This window comes from Chiloscyllium punctatum, chromosome 8 (assembly GCF_047496795.1).
Source record: "Chiloscyllium punctatum isolate Juve2018m chromosome 8, sChiPun1.3, whole genome shotgun sequence".
Classification (NCBI taxonomy): Eukaryota; Metazoa; Chordata; class Chondrichthyes; order Orectolobiformes; family Hemiscylliidae; genus Chiloscyllium; species Chiloscyllium punctatum.
This window is the reverse complement of record NC_092746.1, coordinates 12,898,884-12,917,212: the sequence shown is the minus strand read 5'-3', so window position 1 is coordinate 12,917,212 and position 18,329 is coordinate 12,898,884. Positions and strand designations below refer to the sequence as shown.

Below are 18,329 nucleotides of genomic sequence, written 5' to 3'. Positions count from 1 at the left end.
TATTTTTTAGCAAACTCATGAATAGCACAGAATACACAGTGAATTGCTTTTGATAATCAGGTTGGGAAGAAAATGAGTGACAAAGCAGCATCGTATTCACATGTGAAGCTAGGATGCATACCCAAGAACCACACACATGAAAATGAATGCCACCATTCTCATAAATACTTTGAGAGTTCAGGGCTTGGCAAATGAAGGTCATTTAAGAATTGAAAGCAGTTCCTGCAGGATATACAGTTCCCTAATTTAAATTAATTATTCTGCACTTTAAATGTTGTTGGCTTGAGCTCATGCTGCCAGTGCGTCTGACTGAAGCCTAGAATCCCTACAGTGTGGAAACAGGCTCTTCTGCCCAACATGTCCACAGCGACCATCCAAAAAGTAACCTACCCAGACTCATTTCCTCTACCCCATATTTACCCCAGACCAATGCAACTAACCTACACATCCCTGAACACTATGAGCAATTTAACATGGCCAACTCACCCTAATCTGCACATCTTTGGACTGTGGAAGGAAACCAGAGCACCTGGAGGAAACCCACGCAGACACAGGGAGAATATGCAAACTCCACACAGACAGCCAACCAAGGCTGGAATTGTACCTGGGTCCCTCGCACTGTGAGGTGGCAGTTCTAGTCACTGAGCAACTGTGCTACCCCTGTTTACCTCATTCGAAAATGTGGGTGGCACACTTCCAGCTAAAAATCACTGCACACTTTCTAACTGTGATATTAGAAGCCCAGTAGGCAAACTGGTATCTGAAATGGCCATTCTGTGGCCTAATTTCTAGGCCAATATCACTCAAGCTTAAAATCAATTTAACCAAAGCTTTATTTTATCTTTCTACTCATGGTTCATAAGGGTTCTTAAATTCATAATTCTTCCCAATTTCAGAAAACTAATGCCAGATTAAAAACTGGATTAAATCAAAGCAGTAACACTGGACATCTCTCCTTGTCAGGAAATATGGTGCCTGGATCCACTCAGCAGTCTCCCTTCGGCAAAATGAACTACATCAATTAAGTAAAAGGCAGAAAAGGGTTCATTTGGGCAGCTTGTGCCAAGATATAAATTAAGATCATTAATGAGTTAATTACATTAAGTATCCCTGAGCCCACCAAATTTAGTGTTGGTTCACAGAATAAAAAGGGACTGCATAGGTTACATGGAACAATTCCTTGTTCCAGTCCTATTCCAGCACCTATCCACAACTCTTTCTCCGATATATATCGACGATATCATTGGTGCTGCTTCCCTCTCTTGTTCAGAATTGGAACAGTTCATGGATTTTGCTTCCAATTTCCACCCCTTTCCCTTGTTTCCATTTCTGGGGATAAACTGACCACTGATATCCACTATAAACCCATTGACTCCTGCAGCTACCTAGATTATATATCCTTGCACCCTGCTTCCTACAAGGATTGGAGGTGCTGGTATTGAACTGGGGTGGACAAAGTTAACAATCACAATACACCAGGTTATAGTCCAACAGGTTTATTTGGAAGTACAAGCTTTCAAGTGGTTGTAACCTGATGAAGAAGCAGTGCCTCGAAAGCTAGTGCATCCAAATTAATCTGTTGGACTATAGCCTGGTATTGTGTGGTTTTAACTACTTTCTGTCAAGACTCAATTCCATTCTCCCAGTTCCTCTGTCTCCATCACATATGTTCTGATGATACCAGCTTCAACAAGGGAGCCTCCGAAACATCCATCTCCTTCCTCAACCAAGGATTTCCCAGCACTGCTGTCGACAGGGCTCTCAACCAGGTCCAACCCATCTCCTGCACTTCCGCACTACAAAGAACAAAGAACAAAGAAAGTTTACAGCCCAGGAACAGGCCCTTCAGCCCTCTAAGTTTGAGCCGATCCAAATCCACTGTCTAAACCTGTCGTTCAATTCCTAAGAATCTGTATCCCTCTGCTCCCCACCTACTCATGCATCTGTCCATTCGCACCTTCAATGAATCTACTGTGTCTGCCTCTACTACCTCTGCTGGTAACACGTTCCAAGCACCTACCACCCTCTGTGTAAAGTACTTGCCACGTGTATCCCCCTTAAACTTTTCAGATCTCACCTTGAAAGCATGTCTTCTTGTTATTGAATCCTTCACCTTGGGAAAAATCTTAATTCTATCTATCCTGTCTGTAGTCTTCATGTTTGTAGACCTCAGTCAGGTCCCCCACCAACCCCCACCCCCCCATCTCCTTTTTTCTAATGAAAACAAATCTAACCTACTCAACCTCTCTTCATAGCTAGCACCTTCCATATCAGGCAACATCTTCATAAACCTCTGTACCCTGTCCAAACCTTTTGGTAACGTGGCAACCAGAGCTGTGCACAGTATTCTAAACATGGCCGAACCAATGTCTTGTACAATTTTAACATGACCTGCCAGCTCTTATACTCAATACCCCGTCCAATGAAGGCAAGCATGCTATATTCCTTCTTGACCACTCTATCTACCTGTGCAGCAACTTCAGGGTACAATGGACCTACACTCCCAGATCTCTCTGCTCATCAACTTTTCTCAAGGCTCTTCCATTCATTGTATAATTTGCTCGAGAATTAGACTACCCAAAATGCATCACCTCACATTTGCCTGGATTGAACTCCATCTGCCACTTCTCTGCCCAACTCTCCAGTCTATCTATATTCTCCTGTACTCCTTGACAGTCCCCTATGCTTTCTGCTACTCTACCAATCCTCATGTCATCTGCAAACTTGCTGATCATACCAACAGTGCCCTCTTCCAGATCATTTATGTATATCACAAACTACAGTGGCCCCAGCACTGATCCCTGTGGAACACCACTGGTCACCTTTTTCCATTTCAAGAAACTCCCTTCAACTACTACTGTCTCCTGTTGCTCAACCAGTTCTTTATCCACCTAGCTAGAACACCGTGCACACTATGTGACTTCACTTTCTCCATTAGTTTACCACGGGGAACCTTATCAAACGCCTTACTACAGTCCATGTATATGATATCTACAGTATTTCCTTCATCTATCAACTTGGTCACTTCCTCAAAGAATTCTACTAAGTTGGTAAGGCACAATCTCCCCTGTACAAGACATTGTACAAAACCATGTTGCCCATAACTGACAAGCTCATTTTTTTCCAAATATAAATAGATTTTAGCCCTCAGTACCTTCTCCAGCAACTTTCCCACCACTGACGTCAGGTTCACTAGTCTGTAGTTACCTGAAATATCCCTACTACCCTTCTTGTACAGGGGGACAACATGAGCAACCCTTCTGTACTCTGGCACCTCACCTGTGTTTAAGGATGCTACAAAGATATCTGTCAGGGCCCGAGATATTTCCTCTCTCGCCTCTCTCAGCAACCTGAAATAGATCCCATCCGGTCCTGGGGATTTGTCCACCTTGATAACCTCTAGTCTACCTAATACATCTTCCCCACTTATGTCAACATGATCCAAAGTAATTGAACTTCTATCTCTAATCTCAACATTCATCATGCCTCTCTCCTCAGTGAACACTTAAGCAAAGAAATCATTCAGAATCTCAACCATTTTCTCGGGTTCAACATACAGGCTTCCTTCCTTATCCTTTAGTGGACCAATCCTTTCTCTAGTTACCCGTTTGTTTCTTACATAAGAATAAAGATTCCCCTTGATTCTGCTCGCTAAAGCTACTTCATGACCCCGTTTAGCCAAGTTGATTCATCATTTAAGACTAGTCCTACTCTCCCGATATTCCTCCAGGGCCCGTTCTGTTCTTAGCTGCCTGGACCTTATGTACGCTTCCCTTTTCCGCTTGGTGGCTAACAATAGGTAGTGTGTAACGGCATACTATATGATAACAAGGCCGGGTATATGGGATTAGAGGGCTAGGATATGGGAGAGTTCAAGCCCTTGATATTGAGTTCGGAGGGCTGCAAGGTCCCCAGATGAAAAATGAGTTGTTGCTCTTCCACCTTGCGTTGAGCTTTGCTGGAACACAGCAGCAAGCCTGAGACAGAGATGTTGGCCACGGAATAGGGTACTCACCCCCCTCGATTCCCTCCCGCAACAACGATAAGGTTCCTCTTGTCCTTACCTACCATCCCACCAGCATCCACATCCAGAAGTTCATCAGCTGCCATTTCTGCCACCTCCAGCAAGGTGCCACTCCCCAGACACATGTTCCCCTGCCCACCATTGTCTGCCTTCTGCAGGGGCCATTCCCTCCCGGATAACCTGGTCCACTCTTCCTTCACTCCCAACAACCCCATGGCACTTTTCCCTATAATCACAGAAGGTGTAACACCTACCCACTTACCTCCTCCCTCCTCAGTATCCAAGGGCTCAAACACACCTTCCAGGTGCAGCAGCACTTTACCCACACTTCTCTCAATCTAGTCTAATGCATTCGCAGCTCACAATGTGGTCTCCTCTACTTTGGGGAGACAAAGCATAGACTGGACGACTCCTTCACAGAACACCTATGTTCTGCCCACAGAAATGCCCCTGAGCTTCCAGTTGCCTGCCACTTTAACACACTACCCTATTCACTGGCCAACATCTCTTTCTCAGGCTTGCTGCTGTGTTCCAGCAACGCTCAGCATGAACAGCACCTCATTTTTTTTGTCTGGGGACGCTGCAGCCCTCCAGACTCAATATCAAAGGCCTGAACTCTCCCAGGTCCTGGCCCCCTAATCCTATACACCCGGCCTTGTTATCATATAGTCTGCCATTACACACTACCTATTGTTAGCCACTATCAGTCTCCATTAACAGCTCTTCACTCTCCTAGCCAGATCATTGCTCACTGCTTTATCTGTCCAATTGCTCTTCGCTCTCTTTGGGCTCTATCCCCAACTATCATTTACTCCTTATACACCCCCCCCCCCCCCCCCCGCACCCCCCCACCACCATCTTCTGCAAATAAACTGACATTTTCCCTAGCTATCATCAGTTTTGAGGAAGGTCACTGAACCTGAACCATAAACTCTGATTTCTCTTCATAGATGCTGCCAGACCTACTGAGCTTTTCCAGCAACTTCTGTTTTTGTTGTTAACTGCATGGTGTTCCCGAATTTTGCACAAGCTGCCCTGCAGGTTTACTACTTTTCGGGGGAAGAAGTCATAATGGGAGAGGGAAAGAGTGGTCCTCACTGACTGGCACCTTACCCAATCAACTATGTTGAAAACCACCCTTTGCTCTTGGCTCTGTTAGCCCCTGCTTATGACAGTCTGCTCAAACGCCCCACCCGCCCTCATCCAACATCCAAGGATCCAACAACAATCCTTGGTAACATTCCTGCAGTACCACCAACTGCAGCCACCACCACCACTGTGCTGTCAATAATGGAAAGCTGCTGGTTCCGGATTGGTTAGTAGTACACCATGAGTGAGATTTCTGCTGCTGGCATCCTAAGTCATGAAGAAGGCTTGATGCTGGCCAGGGAAATGTTGTCATACACAAATATGGTCAGACCTCCCCAGGACAGCGATAATGGTTTTGTACCAGTTCTGCAAACAACAGGCAGAATCCATGTTGGGAACATTAAATTCCAGCCATTCTTTCCCTATACAATTACAGGCAACAGAGTGGACAAATATAAATGTGGTTACTATTTTATTTTGACATGCTGGATCAGTAAGATCAAAATTTACAAAAATTGTTGTTTCTAGGGTGTGTGATTGGTATGATATTCATTCAATCGACACTGTCTTATACACTAACACTGCCTTGGTGTCAGGCTTATCAGCAAATGCAATAAATACTTCTAATTATTAAACTAAGAGCATAAAATTTGATATATTGACCATCCAATCCATACTCTATGTAAAATGTCTGCAGTTGAAGAAACTGTAACTACCTTGTGAAGACTAGCAAAGGTCAAGCCATTACATAGTAACTGTCGCTTAGCTTGTACAAGACCAGGTAGATTGGCAAAATGTGAAGCCAACTCACTAAAGGGTTATGTATTGCTGGAAAAGCACAACAGGTGAAGCAGCATCCGAGGAACAGGAGAATCAACAATTGGGGCGGGGTCCCTCGTCAGGCTCCTGCCCGAAACAATGATTCTCCTGCTCCTCGGACGCTGCCTGACCTGCTGTGCTTTTCCAGCAACAAACTCTCGACTCTGATCTCCAGCATCTGCAGACCTCACTTTCTCCTCACTAAAGGGTTATGGCTGCCTACCTTTAAAGTATACAGAAGTCCTGTTCAAGGAACATGGAAGTGTATTAAAAAATAACTTATGATGGTGTAAACAGCATGCATTAATTTGTGGCTGTCTATCAAGCCTGTAGCATTGCCCAGGTGTTCATGACACACCTATAGCCAAGCTAGAGAATTCAAGATATTACAACATTCTGTCAGTGACAAATTACCCATGAGTTATTATTGTTCATTATGAATAATATAATTATGAACTCAAGAATATAATTACTTCTTATGAAGGTATGATTTGCAACATAAATAACAATGCAGCTTTTGCAAAATCAACACAGTAACACATCACTGTTGGCACTCTTGGATATTGCATGTTATGACCTCTAATATAATTCTCATTGTTTACAGCTCTGTTACTAACAAAGAAGTCATATACAGCACCACCACTCTGATACACTCTTCACAGTGAGACCCTTTTTGTACATCTGCCAAAGACAGAAATGGAGGGGGTGGGGTGAGGGGGTGGGTGGGAACTGCACTATAAATAAATTTACAATTAAGAGCACTGCTTGTTTGCTGTTAAGACAGTTATGTGTAAAATCAGCTTTTTCTTCTGCATTAATAACTTTGCCTCTTTTCTTGAAACACTTAACCGGGGTTTTATAAGTCCTTAAGCATTTTTTCAGTATTTGGTATCCCTAATAAAAATTAAAGTGCTCATTTTTATATTGAACTGTTTAAATTTGCATTATGAAAACAGCATGCCTGACAAAAAGCAATAGAGCTAAATATATAAAAATTAAATTAGCATTTAAGTAACATTTTCAAGAAATTAACCTTAAATGACTGCTCCTAAAATGTAGCTATTAAAGGACTAACTAATAGTGCTTGCTAATAAAATAAATATAGCACAGAAAGTGCTCCCTGGAATGTTATTGCTGGCCATCTTTAATGTTGTTAACTTGCAGGCTTTGCTTTTGGCAAGACAAGAATGCAATCCATTAACTCACAGACGACTACAGCAGCAATAGATTGTAGTCAGATGATGTCACCCAGGTAAAGTTGTACTGACAAGCTTTTAATTAAAGTTTTCCCACACATCTTTCTCTTTAGGCCTGGGAGCTAATATTCATTATGTGCTGATTGTCAGCCAATTGTAAGTCAAAGGGAAGTGTTTCATTTTCAGAACTGTTGCTGACAGCAACAGAACACTTTGTTGTACAATCTGTTTACTTTCGCTATACACACTGTCTTGCTATAGGGAACCAAATGAATAACACTGTTTATGGTGTTAATTAAATGCATCTGTTGTTAGATATGTACAAGGAAGAAAAAAATCTTTGTAGGCAATTACCGAAAAGCCCCAAGCTGTGGCACAACTTGCCAAATTGTACTTGCTGAACAGAGTGCAGACAGTGCCAGCAGGTCCTAACAGGTGCATAGGATCAGAGCCAGGGGCTGTGGCTTCTAGAGATGGGAAGCAACTGATAAGTCCAAGCTCAGGAATGCTGACAGCGACTAGAGATAAAGTGATCTCAAGAAAAGAACAGAGAAGAAAGTTTGGCATCCAACTACCAAGCATGTTAAGGCTAAGGGATTTTTTTTCAATCAAATCACTATGTTTTGTCTGAAACTGGGCTGAGTTAAGTTTACTCAAATTATCCAAATCTTCAAATGCTATATGGCCTATTACTTTTCTCTTTCAATTACTTGCTTGGCAGAGAGACTGATCTTATTCAAGGATCTCCAATGCCTTAATATTGGGGGCTAGTTCCTTTAGTAAGGTAATGGGTCAATCTAAGTTATTTCACAAAGAATATAGCCTGGGTGTCAGCAAATAAGTCTTGCTTCCAAACATTACATTTCTGTTCACGTGCGTCACATAACATACCAATGAGTCTTTGCTGAGGGAGTGAAACGTATTGCTAGCGTAGACCATTCATGATTCTTTACATGTACAAAAGTGGTCAAGAGACACTTCGTGTGAATGCAAGCAGCCAGGCCGCCAATAGCTGCTGCTCAGACTATTGTGTGAGTGTGTACGTTGATTTCTAGGGCACAAGTCACCTCGTGTGACCAAAAAGAGCTATGTCACTCAAAATGTGAAACGCGCACCTTCAGGCGACCGCACCAATGTTACATCTATTCCTTTATAAAGGACATTTAAATTTTACTCTTATTATTATAGTCAAGGGGTTTTCTTTTCAGCGCTGGGACACCGAGTTCTCCTTCCTCTCCGAGGGTCGAGCGGGTTCGCCCTTCCTTAATGATATGCTAGATGTCATCAGTGGTTTTAAAGCGTTCCAGTTTATATGGCAAGAAATGTCTGGACACCGCTGATCCTGCCAGTGCTGTCTTGAGTGGAATGACCTCGTTGTCATTTGCTAGTCGCTTTCAGCAGATCAACTGACAATTTCAAAGTTTTAAAGGGAAAGTTTATCTTTTTAATCATGTTGGCATTAGCATTCCCCTCGTGCGCGCTTTTCAAAATTGTGATCCTTTCCCTCTGCGTTATCTTTTTTTTAAAATGTAGTTTGTTTTTTTGTTTCCATGCGACTGATCAAAGATGTAAATGAGTAGTAAATGCCTGCAGATATAGTGGGGATTTCTGCAAGTATCACATTCTTTATTTAATACCGTAGGAACAGAGGGGCTCGGCGAAAGGGCCATCTGTCTATAACTGGGATCATTTAAGAAGAAAGAGATGAAAGTGTAATTAGACGGATGAATTATGCTGAACACAGCCCAGCGTTTCTGAGGATTGAGTTGCGAATCTTTCTCCACCTCGTCCTCAGCCAAGCGGCTGGAAACAGCTGGGCAGAATTTTTGAGTGCCTTTAATGAATTGAAATCTTCGTTGTTAGGACTTGGTGATTAAATGAAATAAGACTAATATTCCTGGGTGATTTCGCTGAAAGCTGAGTGCCCTGAAAGCAGAGCTTGTCTCAAAGTGAGTGTTCTGGCTTTGCTTTGGGATTTGACATACTGCAAAGTTGTTCGTTTGTCTGTGTGTGTGTGTGTATGTGTGTTCTGGAGGCGGGCAGTGTGGAACATCCGCGCATCCCTCACGTTGCTGAGTCTGAAGACGTCTTCAGTTCATACGATAGTCAAAAAGAGCTTAGGAAGAATATGAAACGATACCCCAACGCAGGAATAATCAGTAGATCGCCCTGTTGCCAGTGCCCTTAACCTGCTTTGCAACTTAATACCTAATAATAAAGAAAAAGAAAACCAACACGGATTTGTGGCTTTTCTGTTGATGCATCTAATTTTAAACATAATCTTAATGAATGATAATGCCGCTTTAACGCTCGCCTGTCGCGAGGCTGCTGTGTTGAGGGACTAAGAGCATTTATGGAGTTATGCAGCGCAGAATTCTCCTCAACGAACGATCCCAATTTTGAAAAAGAAAACCCTCTTGCACAAATTGCAATAGAAAATGTGCCATTTGTTTGTTGTTATAAGGACACCGCGCATAACAACACAACCATAGCCAGATAATCCGTCAGGATTTGTCAATACAAAATTGTTAGCGCGTCCACAAATGGCTCGTTTTCTCTGTTACTGAAACTTTCAGAACAGTAACAGGTTATCAAACGAATTTTGCGGAGCGTGTGTGTTTGTCTCCGACCTAGAGTGTAACGAAGCTGCGAACAGTCGCTGTTTGCACTGCTCGCCTTCTGCAAGGAAGCGGTTTCCAAAAATAGCATTTTTGCTTCAGACATGGTGCAAATGGGCTTTAAGACAAGTGAAGTATTGCTCTGTTACTTAATGCGTATCAACGAAATCTGTTTTCGGAGAGTCATATGGGTTTGTGAAACAGAAAGTCACAAATTGTCCGCGAGTCAATAATCCATTAATAACATTTGTTTATAGGGATTCAACATTTTAGTCAAGTTTAATTAATTAGTTGAACATACTTCTGTAAACTCCTTGCGTCGTGAACTTTGTAAGTGACACGCCTCCAACAATAAATAAAGTTTTCCGCTTAATTAAAAAGAAACCTCTTTCTATAGCTTGCTGAAGTTGCAGAATTTATCGCCTTGTGTATTTTTGGTGTTGAGTGTCCAGAGGTGATTAAATTTTCCTTGTTGAGCCTTGTAAAAACCTGACTTAATCATGTAAACTTCTGTGTAAGCAAAATAGAGAAAACTTCAAAGGGTCAAAAAGCCTTCGGGGATTTCAGTTGAGACGCCAGCAATAGATATAATCTGCTTACTGAATTCTGGCTATATTTGTCCAGGAACTCGAAGGAGCAAACCCTCTAAGGTAGAGATACTGGCTTAATTCATCCTTTATCCCCTCAGAGAGTATAGGCTTTGTGAGACGAGGCAGCTCCTCACTAAGCAGAGAGCCTTGCTTGCCCAAACCCTAAAATGAAGTGATGGAGTAATTTGAGATAATGACTTCGTAACAGGCTCGGACAGACCTTGAATACAGAAGTGAGAGATGTTATCGCCCAAGAATGGCTCTTAAAATGCAGTTTTCTTCTTACAGTTAGTCAAAGCTGCATTAACATTCCATGCAGATCTGCTAAACAGGGACTTTAAACAGAATCTTAATTAGCCCCGAAACTGCGCGCAAGGGTTTATTCATTGCGCACTTAACTAATGTTAGCTGTCAGGATATTTTTTCTTGGTTCTTTAGGGGATATCGTGTTCTGCTGCAAAGCATGACAGAAATCTAATGTGGATTGCAAAAATCCTTGCAGTTGAGGAATCTGTATAGTCTGCCCGACTCCAAGACTCTAATGGCCAGGCAATGTTTACAGTACAGAACGAATATTTATGACAACCGCCCCTACCAGACCCCTGCACAAAACTTCCTTTAAGTCCCCAAATGAAGGTAATAAATATGTGTAAGGTATATGGGAACTTGGTATTATCTCAGGAGAGAGTCAAACAGAAATCTTTTTCAATTGGAACTGTGCAGATAGGCGCTTCTACTGCAACACTGGGTGTGTAAAAAAAAGACTTTGCTAGTGCTTTTCAGTGTTCTGAAATTAAATGCTAAACTCGCCCTAGTCGTCGTTCAGTTGTCAATGTTCTATTGAAAATAATCGAACGAAGTGGTGAAATTACAAAACTGCGCTAATCGTAACACAAGCTTTGTTAATGTCGATGAATCTTAAACGCCATAACAAAAACAAGTGTGACGTTAGATTTGTGTATTATTATGTGCAATGGACTTGTTAATGCCCTGTCCCCCTCTCCACCCAACCCAATAAAAAAGTTACATGTGGTATTTTTCACTGACAGGAGGAGACATGACATAACACGAGGAAGAGTTCTGTGCATCTGGGATATTTGGGCCTTATTAAAGATTTACAATCGCAATTAGGGCTTTGAAACTATAAAACATTTTAATAGCCTCAGCGATTTGCACAAAACAAAACGTACACATCCGTTTGCGTGAGGACATAATTTGGAAGCCAGAGCATTGGCAGGACAAAGTAAAAGAACGAGCAGACATGGTAAATAGAACACTTTTGTTATTTTATATAATATATCTATGTATCAGCTTTTAACATGATGCCTGCAGAAGCTGGTGTTTACATTACTTCTTGGAAAATGCAGTATAGAGTTGGAATGCTTCTAAAATATGCTGTTTATTTTCTGACTTATGAGTGGTTAGCTTAAGGCGTTCTTAAACTGACACGGAAGTAAAAGTAACCAGGTATGCGTGTCTATATGAATTACAATGTATATGGTGAAACCCGTCTCGAAAATGCGTTCGTGTTAATTTGGCTCTGCCGACTCCAAGGGTCCCCCGAGGTGCTGTAATTAGTATCGTGTAAGTTCCCATGTCTTTGTTCTAGAGAAATGTCAGGGGTTAGAAATCCACTCGTTTTGCCCCATTCCTTGATCTGCAAGAAAAAGGGGCTGCTGGCACCTTTATGGGGCTGAGGCATGCTGATACTTTGAACAGGACCTGCCCACTAACTTTGATCACCCTCATCAATCCCAGCTGCCGTCTATTTGTTTGTCATTTCGGCCTTTTCCATCATAATGATTATTTATAGGCTACAGAATGAACACTGTGAACCTGCCTTTACTAGACACCGCAGAGAACAGGCGAGGGCAAGAAGCAACATTGCTTACCAAATTATAACCAGATCAGGAATGACTTCATTAGCAAATCCTTGCCTATTGGCTGGGCTCGGGGGACCTGCTCCAGTAAACACAAGTTCTATTTTTACCCAGAGTGACTGCTTGCATGTGTCTGTCATGCACATGAGAGAGTGCACTGTGACTGTACAGCTTGATAATAGTTAGATGGCTTTGCATTATCAATCGTGCCAACCTATTCATCAAACACACATAAAGTGTTCACTTATTCTATTTTCCAAAATTAAATAGAATAACATGCGCACTCTACTAAATTAAATCTTTAAAACAAAACATTCATCGTGGTTTTTTTAACTGCACTTAATATATATATTTATTTAGGTATTTGATTTTCCCCAACTATTTCAAACAATAACACATCTTGATCAAAGTAGATATTATTTATCAATAATAAAAAATTTACTATAAACATTTCGCTATGGTTTTTTTAAAAAATGCATACATGAATTATTTTAGTCGATTTGAATACAAATGTAATTACACCACATTTTGGTCGGTTAATTACCTGCAATTGTACAAAGTAATTAGAACTTAGAAAATAACCATATTTGTTCTTTGGGCGCGTATATTCAGATCGTTAGAAGCTATTGTTCACATCTCTATTGTTGAGAAACTGGCATGAATTAATATCAAACCAATTTCTGCCTCGCAAACTTGGGACGTACAGTAGCCTTAGCCAATGATTGTTAACTGGCGTGGTTTCTTTGTGCAAGCTAGGACTTCGAATGTTTTCTTGTCAAATGGAGTAATGAGTTGGCTAAAGTTATCAGAAATTAAGATTACTGTTTTACAAAACTTTTGGGAACCGATTTTGGTGAGACAACTCCAAACTGTATTAGAAACAAACTAGAAAATTATTTAACATTTTCTTCTGGATTCGCTGCTGACCCATCCCTACATGGAATGCTTCTGAATCCACACGAATACCTGAACAGTTGTTAATTGTGACTGGATTGCCTCCTGGTTAGTACCGTCTAACTGAAGCATCGTTACATATTTAGGTGTATTTGTTAAATAACAGTTGCCGAAGTAAGAATCGACTATTTTGTGGAGTTTTAAAATAAAAGAAAGTAAAACAAACCGGGTATCGTCCTGGAAATATTTCTACCAATGTATTGCTGCGAATGGTTTTAATTGTATCGCAGTGGTGGATGGAGAGTCATGAGTGTGTGATTTGCTTATCCTGTGGATCCGAAATATTATCTGAAAGGAAATGAAACGAAATCACCTAGCACGATCCAATGATACCTACTCCCACACACCGAATTCCGATTAACTTAATCATTGCATTAATATAACCAATATTACCCCCTACCCCCACCCCAACACACACACAGGCAACTACGACCACAACTGTTTCCATACATACTGACTGTCCATTGAAATCCAAATCTTAAATTTTCGCAAAAAAAGTATTGAGTACAGTCATTCTCTATGTTACTGAATAAATATACTGTAATGTGTACTTAAGGAGGATTCCTGTTGAATATTGCTGATGGTTATAATTTGCAGACAGGGTAAGGAGAAAGGGTGGTACTGTGTTGTCAGTGCACTTTCTACATTTAATGAAGATAATTAGCTCATTCAAGGCGAAGACTTCACTGCTTTTCTGGGCTATTTAATTGTCAAGGAACGTGTAGCAAATGCAGCTGATTGTCTTCATTATGGCATTCAAACTGTTCCCATTAGGTTTGTGAAATGCTTCTTCAGTTAACTTGAATAAGCGCACACATCTCTGCTACCCTTGTCCAGCAGGGATATTGGGCTTTCAAAAAGCAGCTTGTCAAACAGTAACATTGTCAAATTTACGCGCGGTGTGCTGCTTCTTTTTTGAGACTGTATTTTGCATTTAATCAAACAATCACGGTAAAGATTTCCCCTAGCCAAAAAAAAGGGCGGTCCGTGTCCCTCTCAGAGAAACAATAACTCTTTCATTCAGAACAAATGTTGACATTTGAAGAGACTACAGAAAGGAACAGCGGCAGCCCGATTTTGAAACTGCCTCGAGTAATATGTGACAACACCGACATACCCTCAGGAACCCACCTGAGAGTAAAGATTAAATTTCAATAAATCAGCTCGAATAAAGCGCCCTGAACTAGATGTTGTGGACTGTTTGTCCTTGCGCTTAAATCACCCCAGCTAGTCTTTGGAGTTGTTCTTCTGAAGCCCTAGAGACACGCTCCTATTCATACCAAGCACTATTTAAATAGAGTATACTTTCTTCACTTGGTGACCTTTTGAGTCCCTGTTATGCAATTGCCGAATTAATGACCACTTCTGTCTACAGGCAAACAATGCAAAGTCTATTCTAATTAATACTGCGATAGAAACCACTGGCACCTTCACCAGACAGTACAACCCGTAACCAAAAGAAAAGCTATATTCTTAGATAATGGATCAATTGCAAATTTTAGATTTAAAAAAATCAGTGCTGCGATTAATTGTTTAATTCTGGGAGAAGGGACATCAACCTAGTTAAATAACTGGGCGTGAGTTTATATTTGGTTGTCACCTTTTGTTTAATTATTAACAATGTGGCCCATTGGATGGGACGGGAGGGGGGATGCGGGTCCTAGTACAATGTAAAAAAAAACTAGACCTGCTATGTAAAATCAGAATTTTCAAACATAAGCTGATTTTGCCCTGATTGTTTTGTGGAGGCTGTCAAACCCTCCGCCTGGTTTAACAAGGCTAGCTTTTCTTGTCAAGCGGGGAAGAAATACATTTCCAATAAATGATAAACGGCAAAAAAAAGTCATTGTTCTTCTTGAATAAAAGAACTACTGCAGAACAATATCAGGCTTGATCAATTAATGGGTCGTTAGACACTTAACATCCCCAAGGCTGAGGGCTTCAAGTGTTGCAGGGGATCACTTTCAAATGCCCTTCGCTAACGAGAAGTGACCAACGCCAACAATTTCCAGAGCGAAATAAGTCACTTGGGAAGCTATCAGAGCCTGCGTGTCAATTTCTCCTGTTAAAGCAATTTCTCCTCAGCCGCCAGATTGAGGCATTTGAGATGGCAGATGTTTAGACAAGATTTTATAAATTGTCGAATATACACCATAATGAACCCCGACTGGCCGTTCCAAACGGAACTGCCACTAATATTTCGCCCGCTGGGACCTCATGCTCCCCTTTTAAAATCGCACAGTATACCATTATTACTCATTCTGCCGAGTGGAATACACGGGGCCTTTGAAATATTTTGAGATTGATTGCACCGAAGTCAACGGCCTTGTTGCAGGTCGTCTAGTTGTCACATTTGCTAATTTTGGATATTTATGTTCCTTTAGAAATTGCGCTAATTATAATAATTAATTGCACGTCCTCAGATTTCAGTTAAACACAATGTTCCCTGCCATCGAATAAATTGTGGCTTTTTCTGATGAAGCAAAAGCAACCTGCTGATGTTATTCGGATTTCAGTCCACCATGATCGTTATGCCTACTTTCATTTGAATGTATTTTGTTTCATTGCGAATTGGCTTGAGACCAGATATATACTTCAGATATTCTAATTAATGTTTTCCACGTTAAAGAAAGCTTCACCCAGCCGATTTTAATTGACCAGCCCGAAGATATTACAAAGCCCATTCTTGCTGCAGCATTGCATAGTGTGAGTTCCAATCATTTACCTTCGCATGCGATTCAAAGCTGAAGGTTATCGGAGTTTTGAATTTATACTACGGGAATGTTACTGTGCTCGGTTTGATGATCTAACACAACAGGTAAATGACAAACTCTGGGGGAGAAAAAACTAAGCAAAGATACAAAGGGGCCTAAGCATGATCCTCACGCTGAAAACGCGGTTTAAGGACTTAATACTTAATTGCTTTTGTCTATTGTTTAAATTTGCGTAACATTACTATTGGAATGTGTCCGAATGTTTGCTAGCATTTCTCAGTCTTAATCCCTACTAATACATCAAAACTAATATATCATAATTTTGCATTGAAATAAGTATCAAACGCATGTTTAAAGAGACTTTAATTCAGTTTCCAAAACCAAACTAAATCAAATATTTCAAATTCAAATATACCTCTGAAGATAAAATGCCAAATAATTCAAACATTTCAAAGAAATTGCAGTTGCAGACTACTCAATTTTATTTACATTTAAAGATATAAATTAGCAAAGAGTCCCTATAACAACCAGATTGTAACTGTTATCACGTTTCCAAAAAAAACAAGCAGATTTATTTACAAAATGTTCAGATTCCATTGCAATACAACTTGCATAAATTACTAGAAGCTTTGTGTCATCGTTACAAAAATAAATATCAAATGTTTTCCACTTTTCAGATACTCAAGTTCTTCAATCACATTGTTCTACTGTATATCTACAAATAGTTTTACAATAAAGCCGCATTACACCTAGAACGTGGCAAATAAACGGATCAAGTGAAGAAAACCTGAGAAGACATTTTCCAAAAATCACATATACAGAATAATAATTAACCAACAAATGCAGAGATATGTTGCAGGGATTTGCTTTCTTAGTAACATCATCTGTGAATTAAAATAGTGCTTTGTGGGGTTTTCTCTATACAGTGGCACAAGATGTGATCCAGTACTATATACATTTTTTTGCTTAATAGCTGGGGGATGGCTCGCTGACATTTTCAAAGCAATTGTGACACCTACCTGCAGACCAAGGAAATAAAACAGAATCCCAGTCAACCAACTGGTAAGCATAGAGCTGTCACAATTTCAGAGACGTACTGAGCACAGGTTAAAATATTGCAGAATTTGTGACGGGGTGGGCCTTTGTTATTATAAACCCTACATGTCTGTTACCAATAAATAATGTCACGAAATAAGTTTACACAATTTTCAGTCAGACCAATATTTAATTTGTATCCCCCCTTCCTCGTTTTGCAGCACATTGATTTCACTGCTTAAACTCCAAAGTTTGTATCTTAGATGCGTCTTTTCATATGATCACTTACTTGCACTGCTGATAACACATCTACAGATATGGTTGCACTCCTACTGTGCAGACATCACTGGGGTCTGTCAAAAAATACAACCATCATTTAGTTACACTCTCTGCGGATAGCTATCAGCCTAACAACTACTATTGCTAGTACACATTTCCAGTCCAGAGAAATAAATGTTTCAGGTACCTTGCACATTATGCAGTTCAAACATATTACACTTGGACTGGGAGCTTTGTACTGTAACGACGTTTTAAGGGCGTTTGATTGCTATGGCTAATGGCCGGCACCTCAGTGCAGGTCTCAAGTTGTAAGCAGAACGCTGGTATCAGCACGTACCTTTTTTGGAGTCGTAATTTGTGGCCCTGAAGTGTTGCTCGAGCTGAGGACTGGCATTTTTCAGAGAGTCAGTACTTTGTTTGTGCAAGGAGGCAGTGTTTAAGACAGTCTCGTTGGTGCTGTATCGCAAGATGCCTTGGCTTTGCAGATGGTTAAAGTTGGCGTAGTTCGTATAGTTAGTATAAAAGGGTGAAGTGTAGTAAATGGGCCTACCCAGGATTGAGGTGGCCGGGTAGGTAGAGCCAGAGGTCGACGAAGAGGAGTTCGGCGACGGAGAACAAATCTGTCCGAATTGCTGCTTAATATCCGAGGTGGCGATTTCCGCTAAAGACCAAAGTTTGGGTTTGCTGGCTGGAGTCTGTGAAGCGGAGGTGATGATACTGTTCAGGCTGTGTTTGGTTCTGCTCCCCGAGCTCTCGTCTTCTTGAACGTGAAGCAGCGCCGCGTCCACCCGAGTGAGAGGCGAGGAATTCATAGTTTTGTGAGAAAGCTCCCGCTCCTCATCGCTGCCATCATCATCATCATCATCATCACCGCCACCAACGGCGTCGTCATCATCGATACAATTGTCACATTTTTCCTTCGATTCGGAGCCAGATTCACAAATGCTGCCCTCCACCCTGCTCACTTTGTCTCCTTCGCATTCTGGGGAGCAGGAGCTCTCGGTCAGCGTGTCAACGTGCAGACTAATGCCTGAAAAATCAAACCAGAACAACTCGCGGTTAAATCAGTTGCAACAACTTTTTGCCTTTCAAAGAGGAAAGCAACGCCATCGGAAATAAAACACACAAGCG

The 18,329-nt window shown here is 41.1% G+C and overlaps 1 protein-coding gene and 1 long non-coding RNA gene across 5 annotated transcripts in view; one reads left to right on the top strand and one right to left on the bottom strand.

The window, feature by feature from the left end:
* Positions 1-18,329, bottom strand: part of irx2a (iroquois homeobox 2a) — a 38,487-nt gene that overhangs the window by 17,107 nt on the left and 3,051 nt on the right. For 2 of the 4 annotated variants that reach the window (XM_072575162.1, XM_072575159.1), the window contains 2 exons: positions 17,536-18,228; positions 16,306-17,272 (listed from right to left, as the gene is read on the bottom strand). In XM_072575162.1, the coding sequence (XP_072431263.1) occupies positions 17,229-17,272; positions 17,536-18,228 (737 nt within the window). In that variant the 3' untranslated portion in view covers positions 16,306-17,228. Of the gene's footprint in view, positions 1-13,440; positions 13,459-16,305; positions 17,273-17,535; positions 18,229-18,329 lie in introns of those variants that run through there. The other 2 variants (XM_072575161.1, XM_072575160.1) reach the window with 2 other exon arrangements.
* LOC140480379 (uncharacterized) lies at positions 8,974-15,982 on the top strand. The gene is made up of 3 exons (XR_011961283.1): positions 8,974-9,077; positions 11,386-11,600; positions 15,800-15,982. It is a non-coding gene; the product is annotated as an uncharacterized lncRNA (long non-coding RNA).